General features: G+C 37.7%; 1 protein-coding gene and 1 long non-coding RNA gene across 3 annotated transcripts in view; one reads left to right on the top strand and one right to left on the bottom strand.

The window, feature by feature from the left end:
* Positions 1-477: 477 nt before the first annotated feature.
* Positions 478-2,208, bottom strand: Smim30 (small integral membrane protein 30). Its single transcript, XM_029478293.2, has 3 exons — positions 2,167-2,208; positions 1,782-1,874; positions 478-1,384 (listed from the first exon to the last, which is right to left on the bottom strand). The coding sequence occupies exon 3, from the start codon at positions 1,353-1,355 to the stop codon at positions 1,176-1,178; it is 180 nt and encodes a 59-aa protein (XP_029334153.1). The 5' UTR covers positions 1,356-1,384; positions 1,782-1,874; positions 2,167-2,208; the 3' UTR covers positions 478-1,175.
* Positions 2,209-2,291: 83 nt separating this feature from the next.
* Positions 2,292-25,945, top strand: part of LOC115031335 (uncharacterized) — a 179,036-nt gene continuing 155,382 nt past the window's right edge. For both annotated transcript variants that reach the window (XR_003836964.2, XR_015047695.1), the window contains exons 1-2: positions 2,292-2,840; positions 5,478-5,534. This is a non-coding gene — a long non-coding RNA (uncharacterized LOC115031335). The remainder of the gene's footprint in view (positions 2,841-5,477; positions 5,535-25,945) is intronic.

The raw sequence follows: 25,945 nt of genomic DNA, 5'->3' as shown, positions 1-25,945 counted from the left end.
CAAATAAAGGTCTGAAGATCCTTGCCAAGCTTGGGTCTTCGGGTTCCAATTTCTCAACTTCTATGCAATACAGACAGAATTAAAGGTTCTGTTTGGAACAAAAGGACCTGAAGTGACTCTTGGGTACTAACAGTTTGAGTAGTTTTTCTTGAAACTATAACATTCAAATTTAAATTCTAGCCAAAATATTTGTCCCGGGCCCAAAAATGTAAATTAAAAATCTCTGTAATCTATTGGTTTGGGGACTCTTGGGATTACTAGGGCAAAGAGGGTACACCTTTTTAGCTGGTGTACAAATCAAAGCAGGCCAATATACTTCCTTTCCTATTTGTGGATTTTCTATCAGAATCCTCATCTATCTCAAAGATGCCCATTTCTTGCCCATGGTGATCTTTTAAGGTAACATAACCAGTCCTTTTTCACTCAGATTATAAATAATTAGCTCACACATGGATACAAGCAGACCAAAACAATAGGTGAACTGATGGCATAATAGCTATGTATTTGATACAATGCATCTGACAAAGGAGAAGATACTCAATGTAAAGTTATCTTTTAACAAATATTTTCTCTATTTTAGTATTAGATATGTTTAGTACATTTTTATTAAACTTTTTCTCAGAGATAAAAGTTTTTGGCTAAGATCTAAGTACAATATCAACTTGCGAGATAAAAACTGAAGCATTAAAAAGAAAAAAACAGTAACAACAATAAAACAAATCCAAAACCCACCCCAACACTCTAACTGAGAGAGAGAGAGATCCCCAGAATGCAAGAGGCAGTGATTATAACAATATAGATTTACTAGATTCTGAACAAATACTTCCATCTTCCAATTCCATGTGCTCTGACAACTTGAAAGTATGAAATAATACTTTTGCAAACTTAAGCCCTCTCACTTTGGCCCCTTCCTAAGCAGCAAATACAAGTTATGGGCCACATTATTAGTGCACTCTTTGTTGTTAAGAGACGCCCTCCACCCCCATCTGTCCCCATTGTAGAAGAAACAAGTATGAACATGAAAGCATCGTCTTAACTGAGGGTGTTAACTCTTGGCTAACTGTAACCCTCTTGCTGAGAAGGGGAGAGATCAAATCTTGGGGTTGGCCTCGACAGAACAATGATTTTCAGCACACTGGTCAGGGTGCAGTCTAATTCAGAAGAGTCCTTCAGAGTCACATCTGTCCATTTCGCTTTCTTGCATATATCCCCAAGCAAGCACAGATGCCTGTAATGCTGAGAACCACAGCTAATAAGAGTGCAATCGCATCTCCAGCTTCTACTGCTTCAACAGCAGGCAGGCTCAAAAGCAGCGACGTGAGGACTAAGATCAACTGTGTGCAAACTGAGTTCATGATGCCAGGATCTGGAGGGCTGAACTTGCCTAGAAATTAAACACGGAACAAAAGAAACTGTTAAAAAAAAAGCCTAATTCTTTTCGAATGACAATATTAATATAAAACAATCTTTTAGACTGGAGTTTGTGAATCATTTCAGATGTCAGTTTAAGAAGACAAAACTAAAAACAGTCATTTTAGGTTAATCTCATGACAACACCCTCACATCGGCAATTCCAACAGGAATTCCAACAGTATATGCATCGACCAAACTGAAACTGGACAGCTGTACATCTTTAGAAAAGAGAGGGAAAAATGCACAAGATACTTGCCAACTAAAATACCCTAACAGGTAAAAGTCACATTTTCTTAGCACGTCTCTTATCTAGAAAATGCAACACAACACGTGACTCTGTGAAGTTGTAAGGAATTAATAAGACTTACCGAAACAATTGTATATGTAAAATTCTATCCAACGTGAAATATTCTCTTTGGAACTTCCGGATGCTGAGGCTAAGAGGTTACTCGTGACACAGCCTATTTTAAAGAGGAAGCTAGAGTCAGTGAGGAACGAACAGCAAGGACAGAAATTGGTAACGAGTACAGAAAACACTCCCTAACAGTTCGTTCAAAAAGAGACTACTAGATTTAAAGTTAGTTCTCACACACAGATTGTTAAATGAAACCAAGCCGAGAAGCAAATTCATCCCAAGATCTAACATAAAGATCTGGAATTCCTTCGCCCTGGGAGGGTGCAAATTTGTTGGGTTGTGCAAGTACACTAGGAGAATCAATCCTGGAATCCCCGGGAGCGGAGTTTGTACCTTACCGGACCCAAAGCAGCCATTACAGGAATGGAGAGCAGGGCGGTGTCGCCAGACTACATTTCCCACAAGCCCCGCTGCCTACTCCCGTCATGCACAGCGCGCTCTGGGATCCCTGACTGAGGGATAGACCACAGGCTGCTAGTTGTCCGGGTTTCGCAAGTTTGCCCTCTGGTTTTACTGTTAAAGAGAGGTTGAGTGTCCAAGAAAAGGTTTAGTGAGTTCGTAGGACTAACGAAACAACAGTAAGTGTTTTCTGCCCTGTAAAGGAATTCTAGCCGCATAAATATGTCTTGTTAGTACTCTGAAATGAGGAAGTAACTGTGGGAGAGGGTAGCTGAGGGGAGCCATCTGTTTGGGAATGTTTCAAACCTGGGGCCTTCCAACATTTCTGCAGCAGAAAATCCCCGTTATCATTTTCCAAATGTGCCTAATGACATTTGCTAAGTTTTTAAAAACTAACGGGGAAAATAAGCACATTTAATCAGAAAGTTTGGAAAATATTGAATCATTTGTGGTGCAAATCAGGTTTAGAAAATATGGTTTCAGCTCTATACCCAGATCTTTTCCGATTCGAATTCTTGTCTTTTTCAGAATGTTCACTCTCCACAGCCTCCCAATATTTTAAGATGCCAAGTTTAGTACTCAAAACCATTATAAGTATTATTCACTTGCATCTGTAAGTATTAACTTTGAAAAGTTCTTGAAGTCTTGTTACCTGGGATATCCATACTAAATGTTCCTTCTGGCCCGAGCACTTTCATACTTACTGACAATTTGCCATCTTCTCATTCTAAGTTACTCACGGTGCTGAGTTAGAGGTGCCCGAACTTGTCCTGAAAAAATCATGCGGATACTGTGGGCACACTTAGTTCAATGTCTATAATCAGCTCGTATTCCTGTGTTGTTGGTTCTCCTTTTAAACACAGTTGTATCTCTCTGACAGTAAAGATTTATACTTCTGGTTCCCAAAAGACGTTTGGCAGGAACTTCAGCAACATTAGCTAGGAACAATAATTTGATGAAATAAATGTGCCAAGATTTTACAGGAGATTCACAGAGGTGGTGAACACATTAAAGCAAGTTGTGTCTGATAGATTGACAGTGTTGTTTTTCTAAAGTTAATTATTTTAACAAATTCATTCTAATTGCACTTGTCTTATGTTGCTTTTGGCTTTGTATCTTTCCTATCAATTAGTTTTGGAATAGGACCTCTTGCTTTTATGGCTTCCAAAATATCCTCCTACATTCCAATGTTTTCATTTGGGAGGTTTTATTTTTCCTTATGTATTTGTTTCAGCTAGTGGAAGTCTGCAGACTAAAGTTAGTGCTTGTACATATCTTTTCTGTTCCTGAGTCTGTAAAGTGTCTTGCTTAAGCTTTAAGTTTGCAGAGTCTATGCATGGTAAAGATGCTCATCTTTTCAATTATTGTAGTTAGAAATTAACTAATGACTTGGTCTATCTGTAAAACCATGGTGCAAATTGGTGTAGGGATATTTTGGGCTCAAATATAGTTTTAAACTGAAATCTGTTGCATTTTGCTAATTAGGTTCTCTCCTTATTGGAAATCCAAGGAAATGCTTTTAGAACAGCACTTTTAGGTTAGAGGCCATTATAATTCTGTTTTTTTCCCCTCATTCCATTCTAACTAGTCTGTTTTTCTTTTAATGGTAATTTATTCCTTTACTTAAAAACTCCAGTTCCACCATACTAGACTAACTTTCAGGTTACTTGTCAAGATGCAAATCTCAGAACTACTCTCCTTACCTCTGAGGGGGTTCCACCACTCACATACTCTTTCCATTCCATGCACATTTAATGCTCGACTGTTTAATAAAAAAACTAATTTGTTTTCCTCTATTGACATTTTGCTCTTGCTGTTTTCTCTGCCAGTAATACTTTCCGACAGATTTGTCATAGTTATTCTTAGCATCATCCAGGGTTCAGAGCTTTGTTCAAGCTTCCCTTTCCATCTCTGTTTAACTTAGTTAAAACAAAAACACAAAATTAAACACACTCTACCATTATATTATGTAGATAAACACATTCAAGGAGAAATTCCATGTGAGGTAGAAACATTTTCATCTCGTTCATGGTTGATTTTTAATGTAGTAGAATAGTCCCCTGTATGCTAGATACTTAGTAGATACCTTGTAAATGAATGAATAAGGATAGTACTATACAGGATGGTATTACTCTTGTTACTTTTTCTGTTCATAGTAGAAAGTATCTTACAAGCAAGAAGTTTGCTTTTGGAAAAATTTATGAAGATGCTTAATATGTTATTTTGAATCTCCATTCAAAGTTGATTATCAAAAATGTTTCCTATAATGAAATATGAAAATCTTTCTTATTAATAATAAGACTTCTGTGAGAGTATAAGATGCAATTGAATCTAAAACAAGATCCTAAATATAATGCTTTATACTTATTTTCTCTGCCCAGATTTGTAAAATATATTCATTGAGGCCACCTAGATGACTACACTAAACATTTAGAGATACAGAATTCAGAATTTAGTTTCTCAATTCAGAAATCTAAGTTAATGGCATTTCCACTAAAATAAAGATTCCTGTTAGCCAGTGATAGGGACAAAGAATACTGTGGAAGCCACTGATCTCAGCAGTTGAAAGTAAATTTCCCAATCAGCCATTACTAAGAAACAATATTAAAGAAAGAAGTGGTTTGTGCTGATTTTATAACCATTAGAAATGAGTCACCAATGGGCCTGGAAGGGAAGGCACCTCTGGGATCTATCAGAGGAGGCAGAATGTGCCTACAGGAGAATTTTTCAGTGAATCGTGGGTGTCAGGGAATTCATAAAACCCAGACTTCCTCATTAGCACTTGAGCCAAACCAAGTGAGTGGAAATATGTTAGATAAATTTCACAATTATAAAGGACTAACCCAGAGCTAGTCAGTATTTCTCATCAATAATGGATATTTGACAGTGAGAACATTGTGTTAGGATAATTAATCATTAGAGTAACCAGATAGGATGTTACATTTTCTACAACTATACAGTTGGTCAAAACAGAACAAATGAACAAACTTCAGTACCTGCTGATCCTAGATTCCTCTTGTAGTATTATTTTATAGAGAATATGAAAGCTAAATAGTCATTGATGTTGAACTCTCAACTCCTCTTGCACCATGCCTGCCTGGATGCTGCCTTGCTCATTTATGGATGATAATGGACTGAACTCCTGAACGTATAAGCCTGCCCCAATTTAATGTCCTTATAAGAGTTGCCTTGGTCATGTTGTTTGTTCACAGCAGTAAAAACCTAACTAAGACAGTCATTTTGTATGTAGACCCAGGTGCCATCTAGATTCCTGGAGGATGTGGTCGTATCTCATCAATGAATCATGGTAAGGTGGGAATCAAGTTGGCAACATGATGCAATCAACATTCACCTGGCAAGGGATTCTCAGTGAGAGGTTGACAAATTAGGTTGTCTGTGGGCATGTCTCTGAGAGATATTCTTAACTTGGTTAGAAATGAGACTACTTGCTCTAAATATGTGCTTCCACTATTTCATGGTATGGGCTTGGAGTGAATGATAAGAAGAAAGCAAGTTTAGTATTGACAAGCATCCATTCATTCACATACTCTCCTTCCTCTTGAACGTGAATTTGAGTAGCTGCTTCAGGTTCTTACTAGCTTGATTTCCCTGAACAATGAACTATAACCTGGAAGTGTGAGCTGAAATAAACTCCTTTGATCCCAAGTTGCTTTTGAGTAATTATGAGCATTTTATCATAGCAATAGGAAGTGAAGCCAGGATACAGTTACATTTATAACCTTATGTTGTCAAGGAAGAGAGGGCATCTCTACCAACAACAGTGGCAGACTTAAATTTTATTTAAATTCATGGGTTCCTAATTCAGAACGCCTATGTGAGAGAAACTGATAGTTTCTTGAGGTGAGAGATTATATAGCATTTTATCTACAATAATGAACTGATAGACTTTGGAGACCATCACTACTTGTCACAAAACTCACCTCTCTCATTTATCTAGAAACACAAATTATCTAGCTTCTTATTATGATTTAAATTTTAATTGATACATGTTTATATATACACCTAATGAGGGCACTGTATATATAGTATATAGTATATATATATGTATATATATAATTATAGTTAATTTTCTCTTTTGGACATTTATAATTTCTATATGTTAAGAAATTTTAGATTATTCTCAAAGATATTTTGAGTTTCCAGTAGTAAATTGTAGACTCCAGCTGCTCCACTGTTGAAGAGGACATTGGAACACATTCCTGGTATATATCTGTACGTTGCTGTCCACTATCCAGTATTTCTTTATCTCCCCCCTTCCCCCACTTTGTAGCTTCTCATGAACACTATTCTATTTCTACTTCGATGTTATCAACTTTTTTAGTTTCCATAACTGAACAAAAGCATGTTTGTTTTTAATGTGCTGTATTTGTTTTGACTATTGTGATGTCTTCTAGTTTATCTATGTTATCACATATGATAGGATGGCCTTTTTATGGCAGATTAGTATTTCATGATGTATAAATGCCTTGATCTCTTTGTTCTTTATCAATGGACAACGTAGTTTATTCCTTATCTTAGATGCTGTGAGTAGAGCTGCAATACACATTAGAGTGTATGTATGTATGTTTGTCAAGTGAGTACATATATCACATACACACATATATGTGTGTGTGTGTGTATATATATATATATATATATGTATATATATATATATATGAATGGTAGTGCTTTTATTTATTTTGACTATGAACTCATTAGTTCGATTGTTGAGCTACATGATAGTTTTGTTTTCAAGTTTTAAAGACCCCCCATACTGTTTTCCATAATGGCTATAGTAATTCACCTCATTAACAGAGTATAGGAGCTCCCCTGTTGTGTTTCCTCACAAGCATTTTCATTTTGCAGTCTTCTTGATAACTATTTGAATAGCAGTGACACAAAACTTCAATATTGAATTCTCTTATTGATAATGAGGATATAACCAATTCATGGGAATGGCAATGCAGCTTAAATGAGGTGACATATGAAATGCCTGAGTATAGTCAGTTTTAAAGTATTATTATTAACAACAATAAGGATGTTAGAGGTTTTCTCTTTTTTTTTTTTTTTTTTTTTTCGAGACAGGGTTTCGCTGTATAGCCCTGACTGTCCTGGAACTCACTCTGTAGACCAGGCTGGCCTCAAACTCAGAAATCCGCCTGCCTCTGCCTCCCAAGTGCTGGGATCAAAGGTGTGCGCCACCACGCCCTGCAGGTGTTAAAGTTTCTTAGCAGAATGGTTTCATCCTCTATAGGATATGCCAGTCAGCTTTTAGTTTCTATAATGAAATACTTAAGGCAGCTAACTTTATAAAAAGAAAAGCTTGCTTGAGTCACAATTTTGTAGGCTTACAACTTATAGCCTTAGTCTTTAAGGACATAGAGCTGGAATCTGCTCAGTTCTTATGAGGGTTCTCTCTCTTGGCTGAGTCACATGATGGCAGAAGAGAACAACTGTGGCTGAGCTTGTATTGTTCAGTGGGAAGTCCGAGGAAGAGACTGGAGTCCCACATTCCCTTCATAGTGCTGGATAAATTTATGTCAGCTTGACACAAGCTAAAGTCATAAAGAGGAGAGCCTCAACTGAGAAGATGCCTCCATAAGACCTAGCTGAAAGCAAGCCTACAGGGTCTTTTATTGATCAGTAACTGATGTGAGAGGACCTAGCCCATTGTGGCAGGTGCCATCCCTGGGCTGATAGTCCTGAGCAAGTCATTAATGAGCACTCCTCCATGGCTTCTGCATCAGCTCCTGCCTTCAGGTTCCTGTCCTGTGTGAATCCCTACCCTCACTGCTATTGATGATGAACTGTATAGTAGAACTGTGAGTGAAATAGATCCTTGCCTCCTCGATTTTCTTTTGGCTATAGAATTTCATCACAGTAATAGTAACCCTAATTAAGACACATTCCAATGATATATCCCTGTTGAACCCCTCCCCTCCACCAAATCCCCATAAGTTTTGCCTCCCAAAAGTTCTGGCCCCACAAGAACACAATCTAGACACAGCTCTTCTATTTAAAATGTTCCTCTATAGGCATAAACTCTTTTTAAACTGTAGCATGAGGTAAGATTGTTTGACATTTATCCTTAAGAAACTTTTAAAATGGTGACTAATATATACCAATATGATCTAAGCTTTTCTTTACACGAAACTTACTCTATGCCAGCCTGACCTTGAACTCAGAGATCTGCTTGCCTCTGTATCCTGGGATTAAAGGTGTGTGTGTATTTCATCGAGATCACACAGCCCTAGAAGGTCTTTGGATGTGATCTTTTGCTACAGCAGCCATATTGCTAGATTAAAATTCCTCTATACCTTTTCCCTTTCTATTTATGCTAAAAATTGTACACTGTATAACTTTTATAATGGAAACAATTATCAATTCCATAGTAGTCTGAATGTCTTTACGAAGATCTGTTGATGCTGGGATTCTTCATAACTGCTTGTTCTGATCATCTGGCTTTCATCAGTTGTCCATTTCACCATCCAAGGCTTTACAGTCTGCCAGTCTGATGAACGCTCTGTTCTTTTCCATTCAGTTTACTGAGCTATCTCCCTGCCATATTTCAGCGTCTCTTCATTCCTTCAATTCTGTCTTTCATGCGGAAGCATCTCTTACTCAGATCAGATCTTTGTCAATTTTAATGGAACCCATAGTCTCTCGTCACCTGTGGAAGTTTAGACAAAACCTTTTCCCCAACATAACACATTCCCTGACTTCCATTCTGATGTTAAAACATCTTAAAAGTATACAGGTCTATCTAATTAAGCAGGTTTTCTTTTTTTCCTCCAGCTAATCTTATTTCCGATTTTTATTTATCAAGGTACAGTTAGATGTTTATCAATCCCCCATAAACTAGACACTTGGTATTTGAATACTGTGCCCAGATCCACACTAGCAGTCTGGGATTCTCACCTGTTTAAACAGAAACAATCAAACCACATTCCATAAAATATCAACATGCAGTGTCAGCTAAAATAGGTCTCTAATGCCTGAGATTGGAGGAATATTAATCTGTGTTCCCCATTGTTATAGTAGACCAATTCCCCATGGGTTTATGGGCATATCTGCTACATAGGTTTTAATCTTCCTATTTGACCTTTGATCTCACACATTTAATTTTGCTTACACTTTGTTTTATTGGGATAATGTTCCAATTCCAATAAACTGCGTGTATACCTTCAGAAGGGGCCTAGGTAGATGACATGAGTCTTGTGGGATTACAGTTACATTAGCTCCTGTGTCCATTAAACCTTCAATTTCAATACTATTTAACTTTAATTTTGAGTTCTGCTCATTGTTAATACTTAAGAAAAAAAAAAAACTATCTTCTGGAACCTCCAAATCTTCCTGTTCTTTCAACTGGGGCTGCTTTGCCTTTGACTTACAGAATTGGCAGAAGGTGAGAAGTCCTGTCTCCTGCTTTAAACCTGCTTTAAACTTCATATTTATTCTTTACATAAACCATAATTTCAATTTCTCCCTTGAAGTCTTGATCTATAATTCCTGGATGCACAATGAATCCTTGAGAAGTAAGGCTAATTCTTTTAGAAACCAGTTCCATTGTCTTTGGTGATATTCACTCCAATGGTTATTTTATAGCATAGAATTTTAATTGATAGTGTGATATTTTTACTTCTGGATAAGTCTAGGGCACCGATTCTTTCTGTAACTCACACTAGATCTCCAATAAATAGTTTAGTTTTCTCTAGTTGCTCTGTCAATTGCTGACAGGAAATGGCTGGGTCATGTTGTTTGTTATACCAGTAAAAGCTAACCCCCTTTGGGAGTTTCCAGGGTTATCTTATAGTGAGTTTTCCAATAACATGGGATTATCACTTGCAGATCTGCATTCATTAGTCCAATGTCTACCCTTACCACACCTACAAATACTGGAAGGATGAGGTCTTCTAGAGAAGTCTCTAGGAACACCTTGACTACAACTGCTTTTCAAAACACCTCATCTCCCACTGTGTCTTAGTTAGGGTTTTACTGCTGTGAACAGACATCATGATCAAGGCAACCCTTTTAATGACAACATTTAATTGGGGCTGTCTTACAGGTTCCCTGTTAGCAGCTTTTATCATCAAGGGGGAACATGGCAGTGATCCCACAGGCATGGTGCAGGAGGAGCTGAGAGTTCTGCACCTTTGTCTGAAGGCTGCTAGAAGACTGCAGGCAGCTAGGACGAGGGTAGTAAAAACCACATTGTCATACTTCCTCTAACAAGGCCACAATTGGTAATAGTGCCACTTTCTGGGCCAAGCATATTCAAACTATAACTTTCGACTCCCTGGCCCTGATAGGCTTATTCAAGCACATGAGTCTATTGAGGCAGGCCACACCTAGCCATAGCATAATGCAAATACACTTGGTCCAACTTCAAAAGTTCCCACAGTCTATAAAAGTCTCAACAATGTTAAAAGTCCAAAGTTCGAAGTCTTTTCTGAGATTCAGTCAATCACTTCACTATAACCCCCTATAAACTCAAAATCAAAAAGCAGATCACTTACCTAAACACCACAGGATATACACTACTATTCCAAAATGACATACTAGAACAGACAAGACCCAAAACCAGCTGGGCAAACTCTAAACTCTGCATTGCAATGTCTGTTACCAAAGCACTCTTCAGATCTCCAATCCTTTCATCTTTGTTAACTGCAGTACAATTCTCCTTGGCTGGTTCCACTCCAAGTTAGCAGCTTTCCTCAACAGATATTCCATGGCTCTGGGATCTCAAACATCAAGGGGGCTCTAAGGTTGCTCAACATTATAGCTTCTTGTTCAAATGTCTAGGATCTACACATAGTATTACATTTTGCTTAGAAGAAGAATGACCAGAAGTACAGTTGTTCACTGACTCATGGGTTGTAGCCAATGGATTGGCTGGATGGTCAGGTACTTGGAAATATCATGATTGGAAAGTCGGTGAATAAGACATCTGGGGAAGAAGTGTATGGATAGATTTCTCCAAATGGGCAAAGGACGTGAAGATATTTGTGTCCCATGTAAATGCTCATCAAAAGGTAACTGCAGCGGAGGAGTTCAATAATCATATGGATAAAATGACCCATTTAGTGGATAGTCAGTCTCTTTCCTCAGCCATCCCTGTCATTGCTCAATTAAGTGGTCATGGTGGCCTAGATGGAGGTTATACTTGGGCTCAACAACATGGATTTCTACTCACCAAGGCTGACCTGGTTATAGCTGCTGCTGAATGCTAGATCTATCAACAGCAGAGACTAACACTCAGCCCCAGATGTGGCACCATTCCTCAAGGTGATCCACCAGCAGGTTGGTGGCAAGTTGACTATATTGGAGTACTTCCTCCTTGGGTAGGACAAGGTTTTGTTCTTATAGAAGTTTTATTTTGGTTATGGATTTGGCTTTCCTGCATGTAATGCTTCTGCCAAAACCAGCACACAGTTGACAACAGATATTTTGATATCTAGGATTATTGACAATTAGTTGTCTAGTTGCATAGTCATTAGGGTCAATATCAGGAGTTCTAATCCATTCATCCATGGGTGCTGATTGAACTTTTAAATGTCTAAGAACTTTTACACTCTGTATTTGCATTTCAAAAGCTAAAGTCTCACATCTGCGTCTGATATTGCCCTGTTTAGAGAGGACACTAATGCATGTCAGCAAACATCTCTCTGGGGCTTTCCATAATTTTTGTGAATGATATAGGTCTTTTTTTCTGTGTTCCTCCACCTTATCCGAGGCTCTTTAAGATGCTATAGTATCTTATAATAATAATATGCCTGTATAACAGTACAGTCACCAAATTGCACTTGCTGTCTTAAATCAACCAAACTGATCTTTACCTATCAACTGATCTTTCATGATATTAACACCTTTAGACCCATTATGACTTTCCATATTTGCAACTTTTTCTCACTACCATGTCAGCCATTGTAACTGAGAACTAGCTTTGAATATAGCTGCTGCTACATCTTTCCAGGCTTATGAGATAATCCTCTTTTAGGTACCCAGGTATTTAGTATCTGTCTTTCAAAGGGTAAGTGCATTCCATAAGTTACTAATGATTTCTAAAAAATTATTTAAGATCTTGTATTTTAATAGAATTCCTGATTAGTTGTTCATTTTGTGAGTTTTCACCATTTTCTGGCATTTGTTCCTGGGTAACCGAGAAAGCTAGTGGGAGTGGCCACCTTCCTCAATTTCAATGTTTATCTTGATGCTTAATTTCATTAGGTACCATAGGTTCACAATTAAGCAGTTTCTGTTCTCTTAGTTCCTTTGTCTCTTGTCTCTCAAGAGAGACACAGATATCACAGATATTTTTTCTTGTTGTACTTGTAGAGTTTTTTTCAACCTTTTTGAGAGGAAATATATAAAGATTGCAATTGAAAGTAGGGAGGGGTTTACTCCCGTGGACACAGTTGCAATAACAACAATATGAACTAACCAGTACCCCCTGGAGCTCATGTCTCTAGCTGCATATGTATCAGAAGATGGCCTAGTAGGCCATCAGTGGAAAGAGAGGCCCCTTGGTCTTGCAAACTTTATATGTGTCAGTACAGGGTAATGCCAGGGCCAAGAAGTGGGAGGGTAGGAGAGTGGGGGGAGGTATGGGGGACTTTTGGGATAGCATTGAAATGTAAATGAAGAAAATACCTAATTAAAAAAAAAGAACTGCATTGCTTTTTTCAAATAATGTTTCTATCCCCTCAATGGTGGCATTGGTCTTAAGTTTACCAATTTTTAATGCAGGGAAAGCCTGTCTATATAATTAAAATAGTCTTTCAGGCTGGCTTACTGTCTCAAAGGCTCTTGTGTTGGGCCTTGCTCTTGGCTCCAGGCTCCCAATGTTCTGGAGTTTCTTGAGTTTTTCTGGGTGTCCAGCCTAACTCAAAGAACTGATGCTCCTTCTTGAGACAATTCTAGGCAAATTTCTCCCCTGTAGCTTTCTGTCAGACATCTCTTGTCCTCTGAGATATTTCTGTCAGATGTCCTTTGCTTTCTCCAATGTTGGTGTGCTTTTTTCTTCTCCAATAACATTGGGCACCGCATGTAATAGTAATTTTTATTTGCCTGATTTCATTGTCATCTCAGAAGCTTACTGACAAATAAGGTTATCTTTTCTAGTCCTTTCTGAACTCTGGCTGGCTGGTTCAACTTAGCACTTCTGGCTCAAATTCCTCTCCAAGATGACTGATTCAATCTCTCTCCTCTAGATTTTCACTGAATTGTTCTACTTGGTCTCAAACTAACTCTTGCAGTTTGTTCTAACTGAGCTACTTCTTGTACTCTGGCTTCAACTGCCTCTGCTGACTTCACAGAACTGCAAGAATTCATGAAGGAACTCAACTCCACTGCACTGAGCTCACTGCATTAACTCCTAACTGACTCTCTGTCCCTGAGCTGTTCTTGAATAGCTTCTCTTTCCTGGGCTGTTCTTGTCAGACTTGGGCATATCCTATCTTGGATTCCTTCTGTCAAATGTTAGTCTGATGTTGCTGGATTAAAATTCCTCTACATAATTTTTTTACACACACAGACACACAGACACACACACACACAGACACACACAAACACACATCTTTTAAAAGAAATGTCTATCGTAGTAGGTTTCCATACAACAGCTCAAGTAGCCCTTAGTTTTGTAGTAGGTTTCCATACAACAGCTCAAGTAGCCCTTAGTTTTATGGGTTCCTCCTCATGCTCTCTTCTTTATACATTCATTGTCTACATGCTACTACTTGAAAAGAATGTTCATAGAAATAAGTAACATTTTAATTTTCTTTGAAATAAAATGTTCTAAGTTTCTTTTGGAAGCTAGATCATAGGGAATGACTCATTGAAGAATCATATAGTTTGGTGAGTGAGTCAACATTAGTATTCACCTAATTTATTTTGAGTAAAATTCAATAAATATGCATATAATGCTTTAAAAATTAAATATGTCTAAATTGCATATGAAAATGGATTCTGATATGTTTCCAATTTTCAAGTACCACAAAATTTGCCACATTTATATATTACACCAAATTCATACAGACATAAAGACCCTTTGGAGTGCTTTACTGGAGGGCTGGAGTTACAGTGTCTGCAAAAATATGAAGGATGTGAGAAATTTAGTGTATGTAATTCATAAGGAAATATTAATTCTTCAGTAAAGACCAGGTGCTCATTATGATTAAGAGCTAGTTACCATGGGTACAGACAGCATGAAATTTGTAAAATTAAAACACACAAGATAGAAAATGCAGATAGCACAGGAGAGTGAATCATGACCAAATGGTCTTAGCTTCGTTTCCATAGATCCAAAAATGTGTAAAATTTCTGATTGGCCATTTTGTGGGTAAAATTACTTTGGTTATCTATCTCATTTTACTTACTTGATAGATGTTTTATCTGGACTCAATTTAAATATGATGGAATGCATTATGATAATTAACTGTAGATGAGCTAAGGTCGGGTTATGTGAATTTAAACTGCTCATGAGTAGTAATAATTACAATTAAAAAGTCATACTTTATGGAAAACCCTATTCCTCCTCCTCCTCTTCTTAAGTTTTTTTTTTTTTTTTTTTTTTTTTTTTAAACAGGGTTTCTCAGTGTTAGTCTTGATCATCCTGGAACTCACACTATAGACCAGGTTGGCCTCTGGCCTCGAATTCGAAGATCTGCCTGCTTCTGCCTCCTGAGTGCAGAAAACAATTTCTCTCTCTCTCTCTCTCTCTCTCTCTCTCTCTCTCTCTCTCTCTCTCTCTCTCTCTGTTTGTGCACTTATGATCTTTGTAGGCTCAGGGAGATCTCTACTCTCTCAAATTTCTATATTTTAAAGGTGGACTACTAGATATTGTCTATAAAAATGATGGCATTTGACGCTCATGAGGAGACAGTCCTGTGCAGCACTATTCAGTTTCATTGGTTGGTAATTTGGACTCATCTTAAAAAGCATGTTAAGCTCAAACTTCTCAAGAGAGACAAAATAAGTAGTTGCCTTCCATCTAAAAGTCTACCTTTGTGATCCTAGGTTGACATTAGAGAATGTAAAGAGAATGTACTGTACTTTCCAACAACAGGGTCTAGGTTTTTTGTTTTGTTTTGTTTTGATCTACTCATTAATACCATTGGTAAGATATTCTGTCTTTATTATCAGACATTAAATAAATGTAATAAAGATAGCATTGGACACAGGGAAGGATGACAGAGTCTATCCAAGGATGACAAATTCTATCCATAATTGGTATGCTCTGAATTCACTTGCATCTTACTTATAAGTGGGGCTTATTATTGTTATTATTATTATTATTATAGAAATAGAACTTTATCACAGATTCTCCAAGGAATTTTTACATTTATCTAATATTTGAACTTTTATCATTGGGGAAAACCAATTTACCCCAGGGAAATTATTTAGGAGGTAGATATCTAGAAACAACTGAATAATGTTGAATAGCTTAATTAACTATAAATTTTTGATAAGGCCCAAGTTGACTTTAGTCATGAAGTAGTAACTACAAGTGTTTTATAGTATTTGTATAGGTATCAAATGGCATTTTTCTGTTCTTTTTCATCATTATACCTTTCTCTGTAATGCTTGCTTTTTATAAGTCTGAAGCCATTCTGATACTTTCCATCATTAAAGATGTAGCAACAGCTGATTATTTAGGGAGACCAAAACTTTAGCACTGAAATGGACTGTGAACAAATGGGCAACATTTTCAGCTGTCAGAAGTAACAGTGATTTCCTAGGTGAGGTAGCACAGGGCCGTAATCCTAGCACTTAGGAAACTGAGATCAGCCTTGGCAACATAGTAAGACCTTATCTCACAAAAAAAGATAGAAAGTAACAGTATTGTTTTAAGCTTTGTATGGTTATTTCTCATAACATTATCAGATTAGGGTGCGTAAACTACAACTCGGTAGAGTTAATGGAGAGGTGTCATGTTGTGGCATCCAAATAAACACCTTTCTTGTGAGAGTTTTACCCAAAGTCTGAATTTAGAAGCCCTTGGACTTAGCTTCAGTCAACATTTCCCTCTCAGTAGGATTTTGGAAAGAGCTGGATAACCTGGAGTGTTGGCATTCTAAATTACTGGCTGAAGGCCCATCCATATGCTTTGGAACTGAGATCAGCAAGTAGCAAGATAGTTATCCTATTATGAAAATCAAGTAGCTCTAACAAGTGTTTTTGTCACACAGCTAGTGGCAGACAAAGTAGTGCTTGGGCCCATACATGCTTAAAAAAATAGTTGTTGAATAATTTCAACTTCTAAGACATTAAAGTTTTAGACACTATGAAGCTCAGTTTGAATTAACGTGGGTAATATTTCTGTCCATAGTAATAGTGATTCCAAAGGAGAAGAATTGGATTTGTTCTAGATTATTTTACTCACTGGTACAAATAGTATGTGTTTTAATTCCACATAAAGAGAAGTAATTTCAACAGTCTAAGATAGAATTGTTGGTCATGATGGGTCACAGTGAATTGATCAATCAGAAATTTAGATTGGTGAGCATGTGGTTGAGATGTGAAGAGATTCAGACCTTAAAATGATATTTGAAATGTATGTTCTTGTTGACTGTTGTTCATCCCCTGTACAAACTGGAAAACCCCATCTGCCCTCCTACCTGCATAAAGACCGACATCACCTCCCCAGTCCCCACCCCCGCTGCCACCCTCTTGGAGAAAACTCTGAGCTAACATGTCATCACTGCTTGATTCTGTTTTCCCCAGCCCACTCAAGAGTGCTGGCCTAGGAACTCAGTTTTTGAGCTGCATTCTAATAAACCTGCCTTTATCTACTTTTAATCTGTTCTAATCTGGCCTATATCTATATCACTAAGGGAGAGAAAAAGTCTATCAGATTCCTCTAAATCAGATGTTGCCTGATTATATTATCAGGTCCTCTCAACCATCCTTAAGACCTGAGTTAGTTGTCTGATGTTTATTACAAAAACTTGCTTCTGTTTGGTATGGTGATGCATGTTTATTAATCTAGAAGTGGAGAGGTTAACTCAGGAAATCTTTTTTCTCTAATGTTGAGTATGGATGGAACCCAAGGCCTTAAACATGGTAAGTTTTACCCTTACTATAGCTATATACCCTTTAGCTATACCACTGAACTTCCCTCAGCTGGATCTTTCTTTATTTCAAATTATAACGAAGACTGGACTTTTTTTTTCCTCTCTCTTTTTTTAAATTGGCTTCTCATCCCTAATAAAATTGATCACTGTGTTAAGTTTTATAAGAAAGTTGACACAATCATCTGGACAGAAAGAGTAAGTGAGAGACGCTCTTGACTAGGTGGACCTATGATGATGTCTATAGGGTCTATAGAGTGGGAAGTCTCAGCCTGAAAGTAGACATTTTCCCCTAGAAGTTATACTTAACAGTAGGCATGTACTGTATCTCTATATTCTTGACACAGATGTTGTGTAACTAGTGAATTTTTTTCAGTTGTTAACATGTTGACTTTCACACTATGATGGACAGGAGTTGGTGTGAGCTGAATTAAATCCATTTCTCCCTTAAGTTGCTCTTTTAAAGGGTATTTTTTTAAGGTAACTTATTTTATTAGATATTTTCTTTTTTTAATTTTCAAATTTTATTTTAATTAGGTATTTTCTTCATTTACATTTCCAATGCTACCCGAAAAGTCCCCCATACCCCCCACCCCTCTACCCCGCACTCCCCTGGCATTCCCCTATACAGAGGCATATAAAGTTTGCAAGACCAATGGGCCTCTCTTTCCAGTGATAGCCGAATAGACCATCTTTTGATACATATGCAGCTAGAGTCAAGAGCTCCAGGGTACTGGTTAATTCATAATGTTGTTCCACCTATAAGGTTGCAGACTCCTTTAGCTCCTTGGGTGCTTTCTCTAGGTCCTTCATTGGGGGCCCTGTGATCCATCCAATAGCTGACTGTGAGCATCCACTTCTGTATTTGCTAGGCCCCGGCATAGTCTCACAAGAGACAGCTATATCAGGGTCCTTTGAGCAAAATCTTGCTAGTGTGTGCAATGATATCAGCGTTTGGAGGCTGATTATGGAATGGATCCCCGGGTATAGCAATCTTTAGATGGTCCATCCTTTTGTCTCAGCTCCAAACTTTGTCTCTGTAACTCCTTCCATGGGTGTTTTGTGCCCAATTCTAAGAAGGGGCAAACTGTCCACACTTTGGCCTTTGTTCTTCTTGAGGTTCATGAGTTTTGCAAATTTTATCTTTTATCTTGGGTATTCTAAGTTTCTGTGCTAATATCCACTTATTAGTGAGTACATATCATGTGAGTTCTTTTGTGATTGGGTTACCTCACTCAGGATGATGCCCTCCAGGTCCATCCATTTGCCTAGAAATTTAATAAATTCATTCTTTTTAATAGCTGAGTAGTACTCCATTGTGTAAATGTAACACATTTTTTGTATCCATTCCTCTGTTGAGGGTCATCTGGGTTCTTTCCAGCTTCTGGCTATTACAAATAAGGCTGCTATGAACATAGTTAAGCATGTGTCCTTCTTACTGGTTGGAACATCTTCTGGATATATGCCCAGGAGAGGTATTGTGGGATCCTCCGGTAGTACTATGTACAGTTTTCTGAGGAACCACCAAACTGATTTCCAGAGTGGTTGTACAAACTTGCGATTCCACCAACAATGGAGGAGTGTTCCTCTTTCTCCACATCCTTGCCAGCATCTGCTGTCACCTGAATTTTTGATCTTAGCCATTCTTGCTGGTGTTAGTTATAATCTCAGGGTTGTTTTTGATTTGCATTTCCCTGGTGACTAAGAATGCTGAATATTTTTTCAGGTGCTTCTCATCCATTTGGTATTCCTCAGGTGAGAATTCTTTGTTTAGCTCTGAGCCCCATTTTTAATGGGGTTATTTGTTTTCTGGGGTCCACGTTCTTGAGTTCTTTATATATATTGGATATTAGTCCCCTATCTGATTTAGGATACGTAAAGATCCTTTCCCAAACTGTTGGTGGCCTTTTTGTCTTATCGACGGTGTCTTTTGCCTTACAGAAGCTTTGCAATTTTATGATGTCCCATTTGTCGATTCTCCATCTTACATCACAAGCCATTGCTGTTCTATTCAGCAATTTTCCCCATATCTTCGAGGATTTTCCCCACTTTCTCCTCTATAAGTTTCAGTGTCTCTGGTTTGTGTGGAGTTCCTTGATCCACCTCTTAGTACAGGAGATAGGAATGGATCAATTCTCATTCTTCTACATGATAACTGCCAGTGGTGCCAGCACCATTTGTTGAAAATGCTGTCTTTTTTCCACTGGATGGTTTTAGCTCCCTTGTCAAAGATCAAGTATCCATAGGTGTGTGGGTTCATTTCTGGGTCTTCAATTCTATTCCATTAGTCTACTTGTCTGTTGCTATACCAGTACCATAATGCAGTTTTTATCACTATTGCTCTGTAGTACAGCTTTAGGTCAGGCATGGTGATTCCACCAGAGGTTCTTTTATCCTTGAGAAAAGTTTTTGCTATCCTAGGTTTTTTGTTATTCCAGATGAATTTGCGGGTTGCCCTTTCTAATTCCTTGAAGAATTGAGTTGGGATTTTGATGGGGATTGAATTGAATCTGTAGATTGCTTTTGGCAAGATAGCCATTTTTACTATATTGATCCTGCCCATCCATGAGCATGGGAGATATTTCCATTTTCTGAGATCTTTAAATTCTTTCTTCAGAGACTTGAAGTTCTTATCATACAGATCTTTCACTTCCTTAGTTAGAGTCATGCCAAGGTATTTTATATTATCTGTGACTGTTGAGAAGGATGTTGTTTCCCCAATTTCTCTCTCAGCCTGTTTGTACTTATTGTAGAGAAAGGCCATTGACTTGTTTGAGTTAATTTTATATCCAGCCATGTCACTGAAGCTGTTTATCAGGTTTAGGCATTCTCTGGTGGAATTTTTAGGATCATTTATATATACTATGATATCATCAGCAAAAAATGATATTTTGACTTCTTTCTTGCCAATTTGTATCCCCTTGATCTCCTTTTGTTGTTGAATTGCTCTGGCTAGGACTTCAAGTACAATGTTGAATAGGTAGGGAGAAAGTGGGCAGCCTTGTCTAGTCCCTGATTTTAGTGGGATTGCTTTTAGCTTCTCACCATTTACTTTGATGTTGGCTACTGGTTTGCTGTATATTGCTTTTATTATGTTTAGGTATGGGCCTTGAATTCCTGAAATTTCCAAGACTTTTATTATGAATGGGTGTTGGATTTTGTCAAATGCATTCTCAGCATCTAACGCCATGATCATGTGGTTTTTGTCTTTGAGTTTGTTTATATAATGGATTACATCGATGAATTTCCGTATATTAAACCATCCCTGCATTCCTAGAATGAAACCTACTTGGTCAGGATGGATGATTGTTTTTATTTGTTTTTGGATTTTATTGAGGATTTTTGCATCAATATTCTTAAGGGAAATTGTCTGAAGTTCTCTCTCTTTGTTGGGTCCTATTGTGCTTTAGGTATCAGAGTAATTGTGACTTTATTTCTATGGAATGAATTGGGTAGAGACCCTTCTGCTTCTATTTCGTGGAATAGATTGTAAAGAACTGGAATTAGATCTTCTTTGAAGGTCTGATAGAACTCTGCACTAAACCCATCTGGTCCTGGGCTTTTTTTGGTTGGGAGACTATTAATGACTGCTTCTATTTCTTTAGGGGATATAGGACTGTTTAGATTATTAACCTGATCCTGATTTAACTTTGTTACCTGATATCTGTCTAAAATTTGTCCATTTCATCCAGGTTCTCGAGTTTTGTTGAGTATAGCCTTTTGTAGAAGGATCTGATGGTGTTTTGGATTTCTTCAGGATCTGTTGTTATGTCTCCCTTTTAATTTCTGATTTTGTTAATTAGGATGCTGTCCCTGTGTCCTCTAGTGAGTGTGGCTAAGGGTTTATCTATCTTGTTGATTTTCTCAAAGAACCAGCTCCTCGTTTGGTTGATTCTTTGAATAGTTTTCTTGTTTCCACTTGGTTGATCTCACCCATGAGTTTAATTATTTCCTGCCTTCTATTCCTCTTGGGTGAATTTGCTTCCTTTTGTTCTACAGCTTTTAGGTGTGTTGTCAAGCTGCTAGTGTGTGTTCTCTCTAGTTTCTTTTTGGAGGCACTCAGAGCTATGAGCTTTCCTCTTAGAAATGCTTTCATTGTGTCCCATATGTTTGGGTATGTTGTGGCTTCATTTTCATTAAACTCTAAAAAGTCATGAATTTCTTTCTTTATTCCTTCCTTTTCAAAGTTATCATTGAGAAGAGTGTTGTTCAGTTTCCATGTTATTGAAGATCAGCCTTAGGCCATGGTGATCTGATAGGATTCATGGAACAATTTCAATATTTTTATATCTGTTGAGGCTTGTTTTGTGACTAATTATATGGCCAATTTTGGAGAAGGTACCATGACGTGCTGAAAAGAAGGTATATCCTTTTGTTTTAGGATAAAATGTTCTGTAGATATCTGTTAAGTCCATTTGTTTCATAACTTCTGTTAGTTTCACTGTATCCCTGTTTAGTTTCTGTTTCCACGATCTGTCCATTGATGAAAGTGGTGTGTTGAAGTTTCCCACTATTATTGTGTGAGGTGTAATGTGTGCTTTGAGCTTTACTAACGTCTCTTTAATTAATGTGGCTGCCCTTGGATTTGGAGCATAGATATTAAGAATTGCAAGTTACTCTTGTAAGATTTTAGCTTTTATGAGCATGAAGTGCCCCTCCTTGTCTTTTTTGATAACTTTGGGTTGGAAGTCGATTTTATTCAATATTAGAATGGCTACTTCAGCTTGTTTCTTCAGACCGTTTGCTTGGAAATTTGTTTTCCAGCCTTTTACTCTGAGTTAGTGTCTGTCTTTATCCCTGAGGTGGGTTTCCTGTAAGCAGCAAAATGTTGGGTCCTGTTTGTGTAGGCAGTCTGTTAGTCTATGTCTTTTTTTGGGCAAATTGAGTCCATTGATGTCAAGAGAAATCAAAGAAAAGTAATTGTTGCTTCCTGTCATTTTGGTTGTTTATGTTGGGAATCTGTTCTTGTGGCTGTCTTCTTTTAGGTTTGTTAAAGGATTACTTTCTTGCTTTTTCTAGGGTGTAATTTCCATATTTGTGTTGGTGTTTTCCCTTTATTACCTTTTGAAGGGCTGGATTCGTGGAAAGATATTGTGTGAATTTGGTTTTGTGGTGAAATACTTTGGTTTCTCTATCTATGGTAATTGAGAGTTTGGCTGGGTATAGAAGCCTGGGCTGGCATTTGTGTTCTCTTAGTGTCTGTATAACATCTGTCCAGGCTCTTCTGGCTTTCATAGTCTCTGGTGAAAAGTGTGGTGTAATTCTGATTGGCCTGTCTTTATATGTTACTTGACTTTTCTCCCTTACTGCTTTTAATATTCTCTCTTTATTTAGTGCATTTGTTGTTCTGATTATTATGTGTCGGGAGGAATTTCTTTTCTGGTCCAGTCTATTTGGAGTTCTGTAGGCTTCTTGTATGTTCATGGGCATCTCTTTCATTAGGTTTGGGACGTTTTCTTCTATAATTTTGTTGAAGATATTTGCTGGCTCTTTGAGTTGAAAATCTTCATTCTCATCTACTCCTAGTATCTGTAGGTTTGGTGTTTTCATTGTGTCCTGGATTTCCTGCATGTTTTGAGTTAGGATCTTTTTGCATTTTCTTTGATTGTTGTGCAGATGTTCTCTATGGAATCTTCTGCACCTGACATTCTCTTTTCTATCTCTTGTATTCTGTTGCTGATGCTTGTATCTATGGTTCCAGATTTCTTTCCTAGGGTTTCTATCTCCAGCGTTGCCTCACTTTGGGTTTTCTTTATTGTGTCTACTTCCTTTTTTAGGTCTTGTTTTTTTTTGTTTATTTCCATCAACTGTTTGGATGTGTTTTCCTGTTTTACTTTAAGGACTTGTAACTCTTTAGCAGTGTTCTCCTGTATTTCTTTAAGTGAGTTATTAAAGTCCTTCTTGATGTCCTCGATCATCATCATGAGATATGCTTTTAAATCCAGGTCTAGCTTTTTGGGTGTTTTGGGGTGCCCAGAACTGGCTGAGGTGGGAGAGCTGGGTTCTGATAATGGTGAGTGGTCTTGGTTTCTGTTAGTAAGATTCTTATGCTTGCCTTTAGCCATCTGGTAATCTCTAGAGTTAGTTGTTGTAGTTGTCTCTGGTTAGAACTTGTTCCTCTAGTGATTCCATTAGCTTCTATCAGCAGACCTGGATGACTGGCTCTCTCCTGTGTTTCAGTGGTTAGAGCACTCTCTGCAGGCAAGCTCTCCTCTTGCAGGGAAGATGAACAGATATCTGACTATAGAACCTGCCTCCTGGCAGAAGATGAAGGCCTGAAACAGGACTTGTCCCACAGTCTGTGTAGCTTCTGCAGTCCACACTTTCACCTGCACAGACTAGTCTAGGTGGAGTCGTGGAACCAAGATGGCTCCCCAAGATGTTGTGGCAAAGCCCTCCTGGGCAGAGTGGACACCTTTCCTCTGGCAGGGAAGGTGCCCGGGTGTGTGTAGCTGGAAACTTGGGCTGTCCCAGAAGCTCTGACTTTCACCTGTCCCAGAAGCTGTTAGCTTCTGCAGTCCTCACACTCACCTGTAAAGATCAGGCTTGGAGGAATCCGGGAACCCAAGATGGCTCCCCCAGATGCTGTGGTAAAGCCCTCTTTTTTTCTCTTTTTGAAGAGAAATTTCAAAACTATTTTATGTATGTAAGCATATATTTTTAATACTATTCATATTTATCAGAAGCCTATTGGATTGAATTTCTTTCATAAATTTTCATAAATGGAGACTGAGATTAATAGATGAATAAATAAATTCTGTGTGTTTTGTTTAGACTGCTGAAAATCTTATAATCTGAGGAACAAAATATAAGCTTGATTATGCTTTGGAATATGGAAAGTCCGAAGAACTGATTTTGGAATATATTTATTTTATGTGAATGTGTGTGAGTGTGTGTGTGTGTGTGGGGGGGTGAGGGTGTATATATGCACCAGTTGCTATGTAGGAGCTCTCAAGTCAGAAGAGGGTTTCTATCTAGTATAACTGGAGTTACAGATGGTTGTGAGCTGTTAGGTGGGTGCTGAGAATCTAACACAAGCTTCTTTTCTACAAGAGTAACATGTTCTCTTAGATGTTGAGACATACCTCCAGGCCCTAAAAATGGATTTCTTATAAATACCTATATTTTATGTTCAACAAGAAAAAAATGAATACAACAGACTTGTAAACATCTAGCCATTTACAGATAGTGAAGTCTTAGATCATTGTAGATTTTTATGTTTTTCAGATTGTGTTTTTCTAGGAAGTGAGGCGCTTTCATTTAGTTTCCAAATATTCAGATTACTTCTACCCTAAAGTATGTTTGCCCTTTGAACATAGGAGTATCAAAAATAGTTGTCGTGCTTTTCATACAGCGCAGAGCTTGCTTAGGCACTCTAGGGATCAAAATTTAAGGGAACACAAGGCTGCATACAATTTGATAATTGTTGAATTTTATAAAATGCTTGTTATTTTGTAAAGGAAATACCCATTACCAGTTGATAGGAAAGATAAAAATGTACACAAAATTTAGAAGACAATAAACAGAATATACTTACCATGTTAAGTCCATGGTGACTTCTCACTAACCTTCAGAGGAGCTTTTAAAAGATTAGGAACATAAAACACAGATGCCATTGTATTCATGATTTTCTTTTGACAGAAAAGGCCTTACTAGATCTTTTAAACAAAATACATTTCCCATATCTCTAAGTCATGGTGATCTATTGTAGACAAATTGCTTTTATTATCTTTTTACTTTTATGCTCTTTGAAGTAGAATTTTATCTAGAATTTCTAATTACTTCTCTTATAATGGGTAATTAAAATGCAAATTTTTCTTTCTTTCTTTTTTTTTGGTTAAGCACTCAAAGTTGATCAGGATAAATTATAGAAATTAAATATAACTTAATTCTAATCTATTAGTTCCTAAAATTTGTTAGAGTTAAATGGAGTTGGAGCCAGTAGAGATGGATTATACTGTGTCATCCTCACTAAATAGTTTCATACCTCTGTGTGTATAACATTTCTGGTTCTCCTAGTGATTATGTGTGAGTACAAAGAACTCTCTCTATGCCTAGTGCAGAAGTGGACTTAGAGGTATCAAAAAAGCTAAGAGCTAGTGTTTCTTTCTGTTGGCTGAACAGGATGTAACTCTCACCTACTTCTCCAGAACCAAGTCTACATGAGGCCATGTGCCTGCTGCCACGCTTCACACCTGGATGATAATGGACTCACCTCTGGATCTGTAAACAAGCCCCCAAATTATATGCTTTCTTTTATAAGAATTGCTTTGGCTATGGTGTTCTTCACAGCAATAAAATAGCGAGGAAGACAGAAGTTGATACCAGGAAACTGAGTATTGCTGTGACAGGCATGACCATGCTGTATATTGGTGGAATGTGAACTTTGGACTAGAAAAGTGACTGAGTGGTTTAAGTCAGGATTTTATGGGCAATACTAGTAGCAAGGACCCTTGTATTGGGAAAATGTAGACAAGTGGGAGACCAGAACAGGAAGTTGCAGAGGGAGAAATTATACAAAGTGAATACAAAGCAACCTAGTGACCATTCTTGATGTATTTCAGCAAAGACGTGGCTGCTTTTGCCCATGTCCTGAAAATCTGCCCGAGTTTTTGATTAATGATGGCAGAGGAGATGTCAATTTTGACAC

This window comes from Mus caroli, unplaced genomic scaffold (genome assembly GCF_978045245.1).
Source record: "Mus caroli unplaced genomic scaffold, Mus_caroli_1 scaffold_7, whole genome shotgun sequence".
In the NCBI taxonomy this organism is placed as follows: Eukaryota; Metazoa; Chordata; class Mammalia; order Rodentia; family Muridae; genus Mus; species Mus caroli.
Note: the sequence above shows the minus strand (reverse complement) of the source record. Positions and strands in the feature narration are given on the sequence as shown.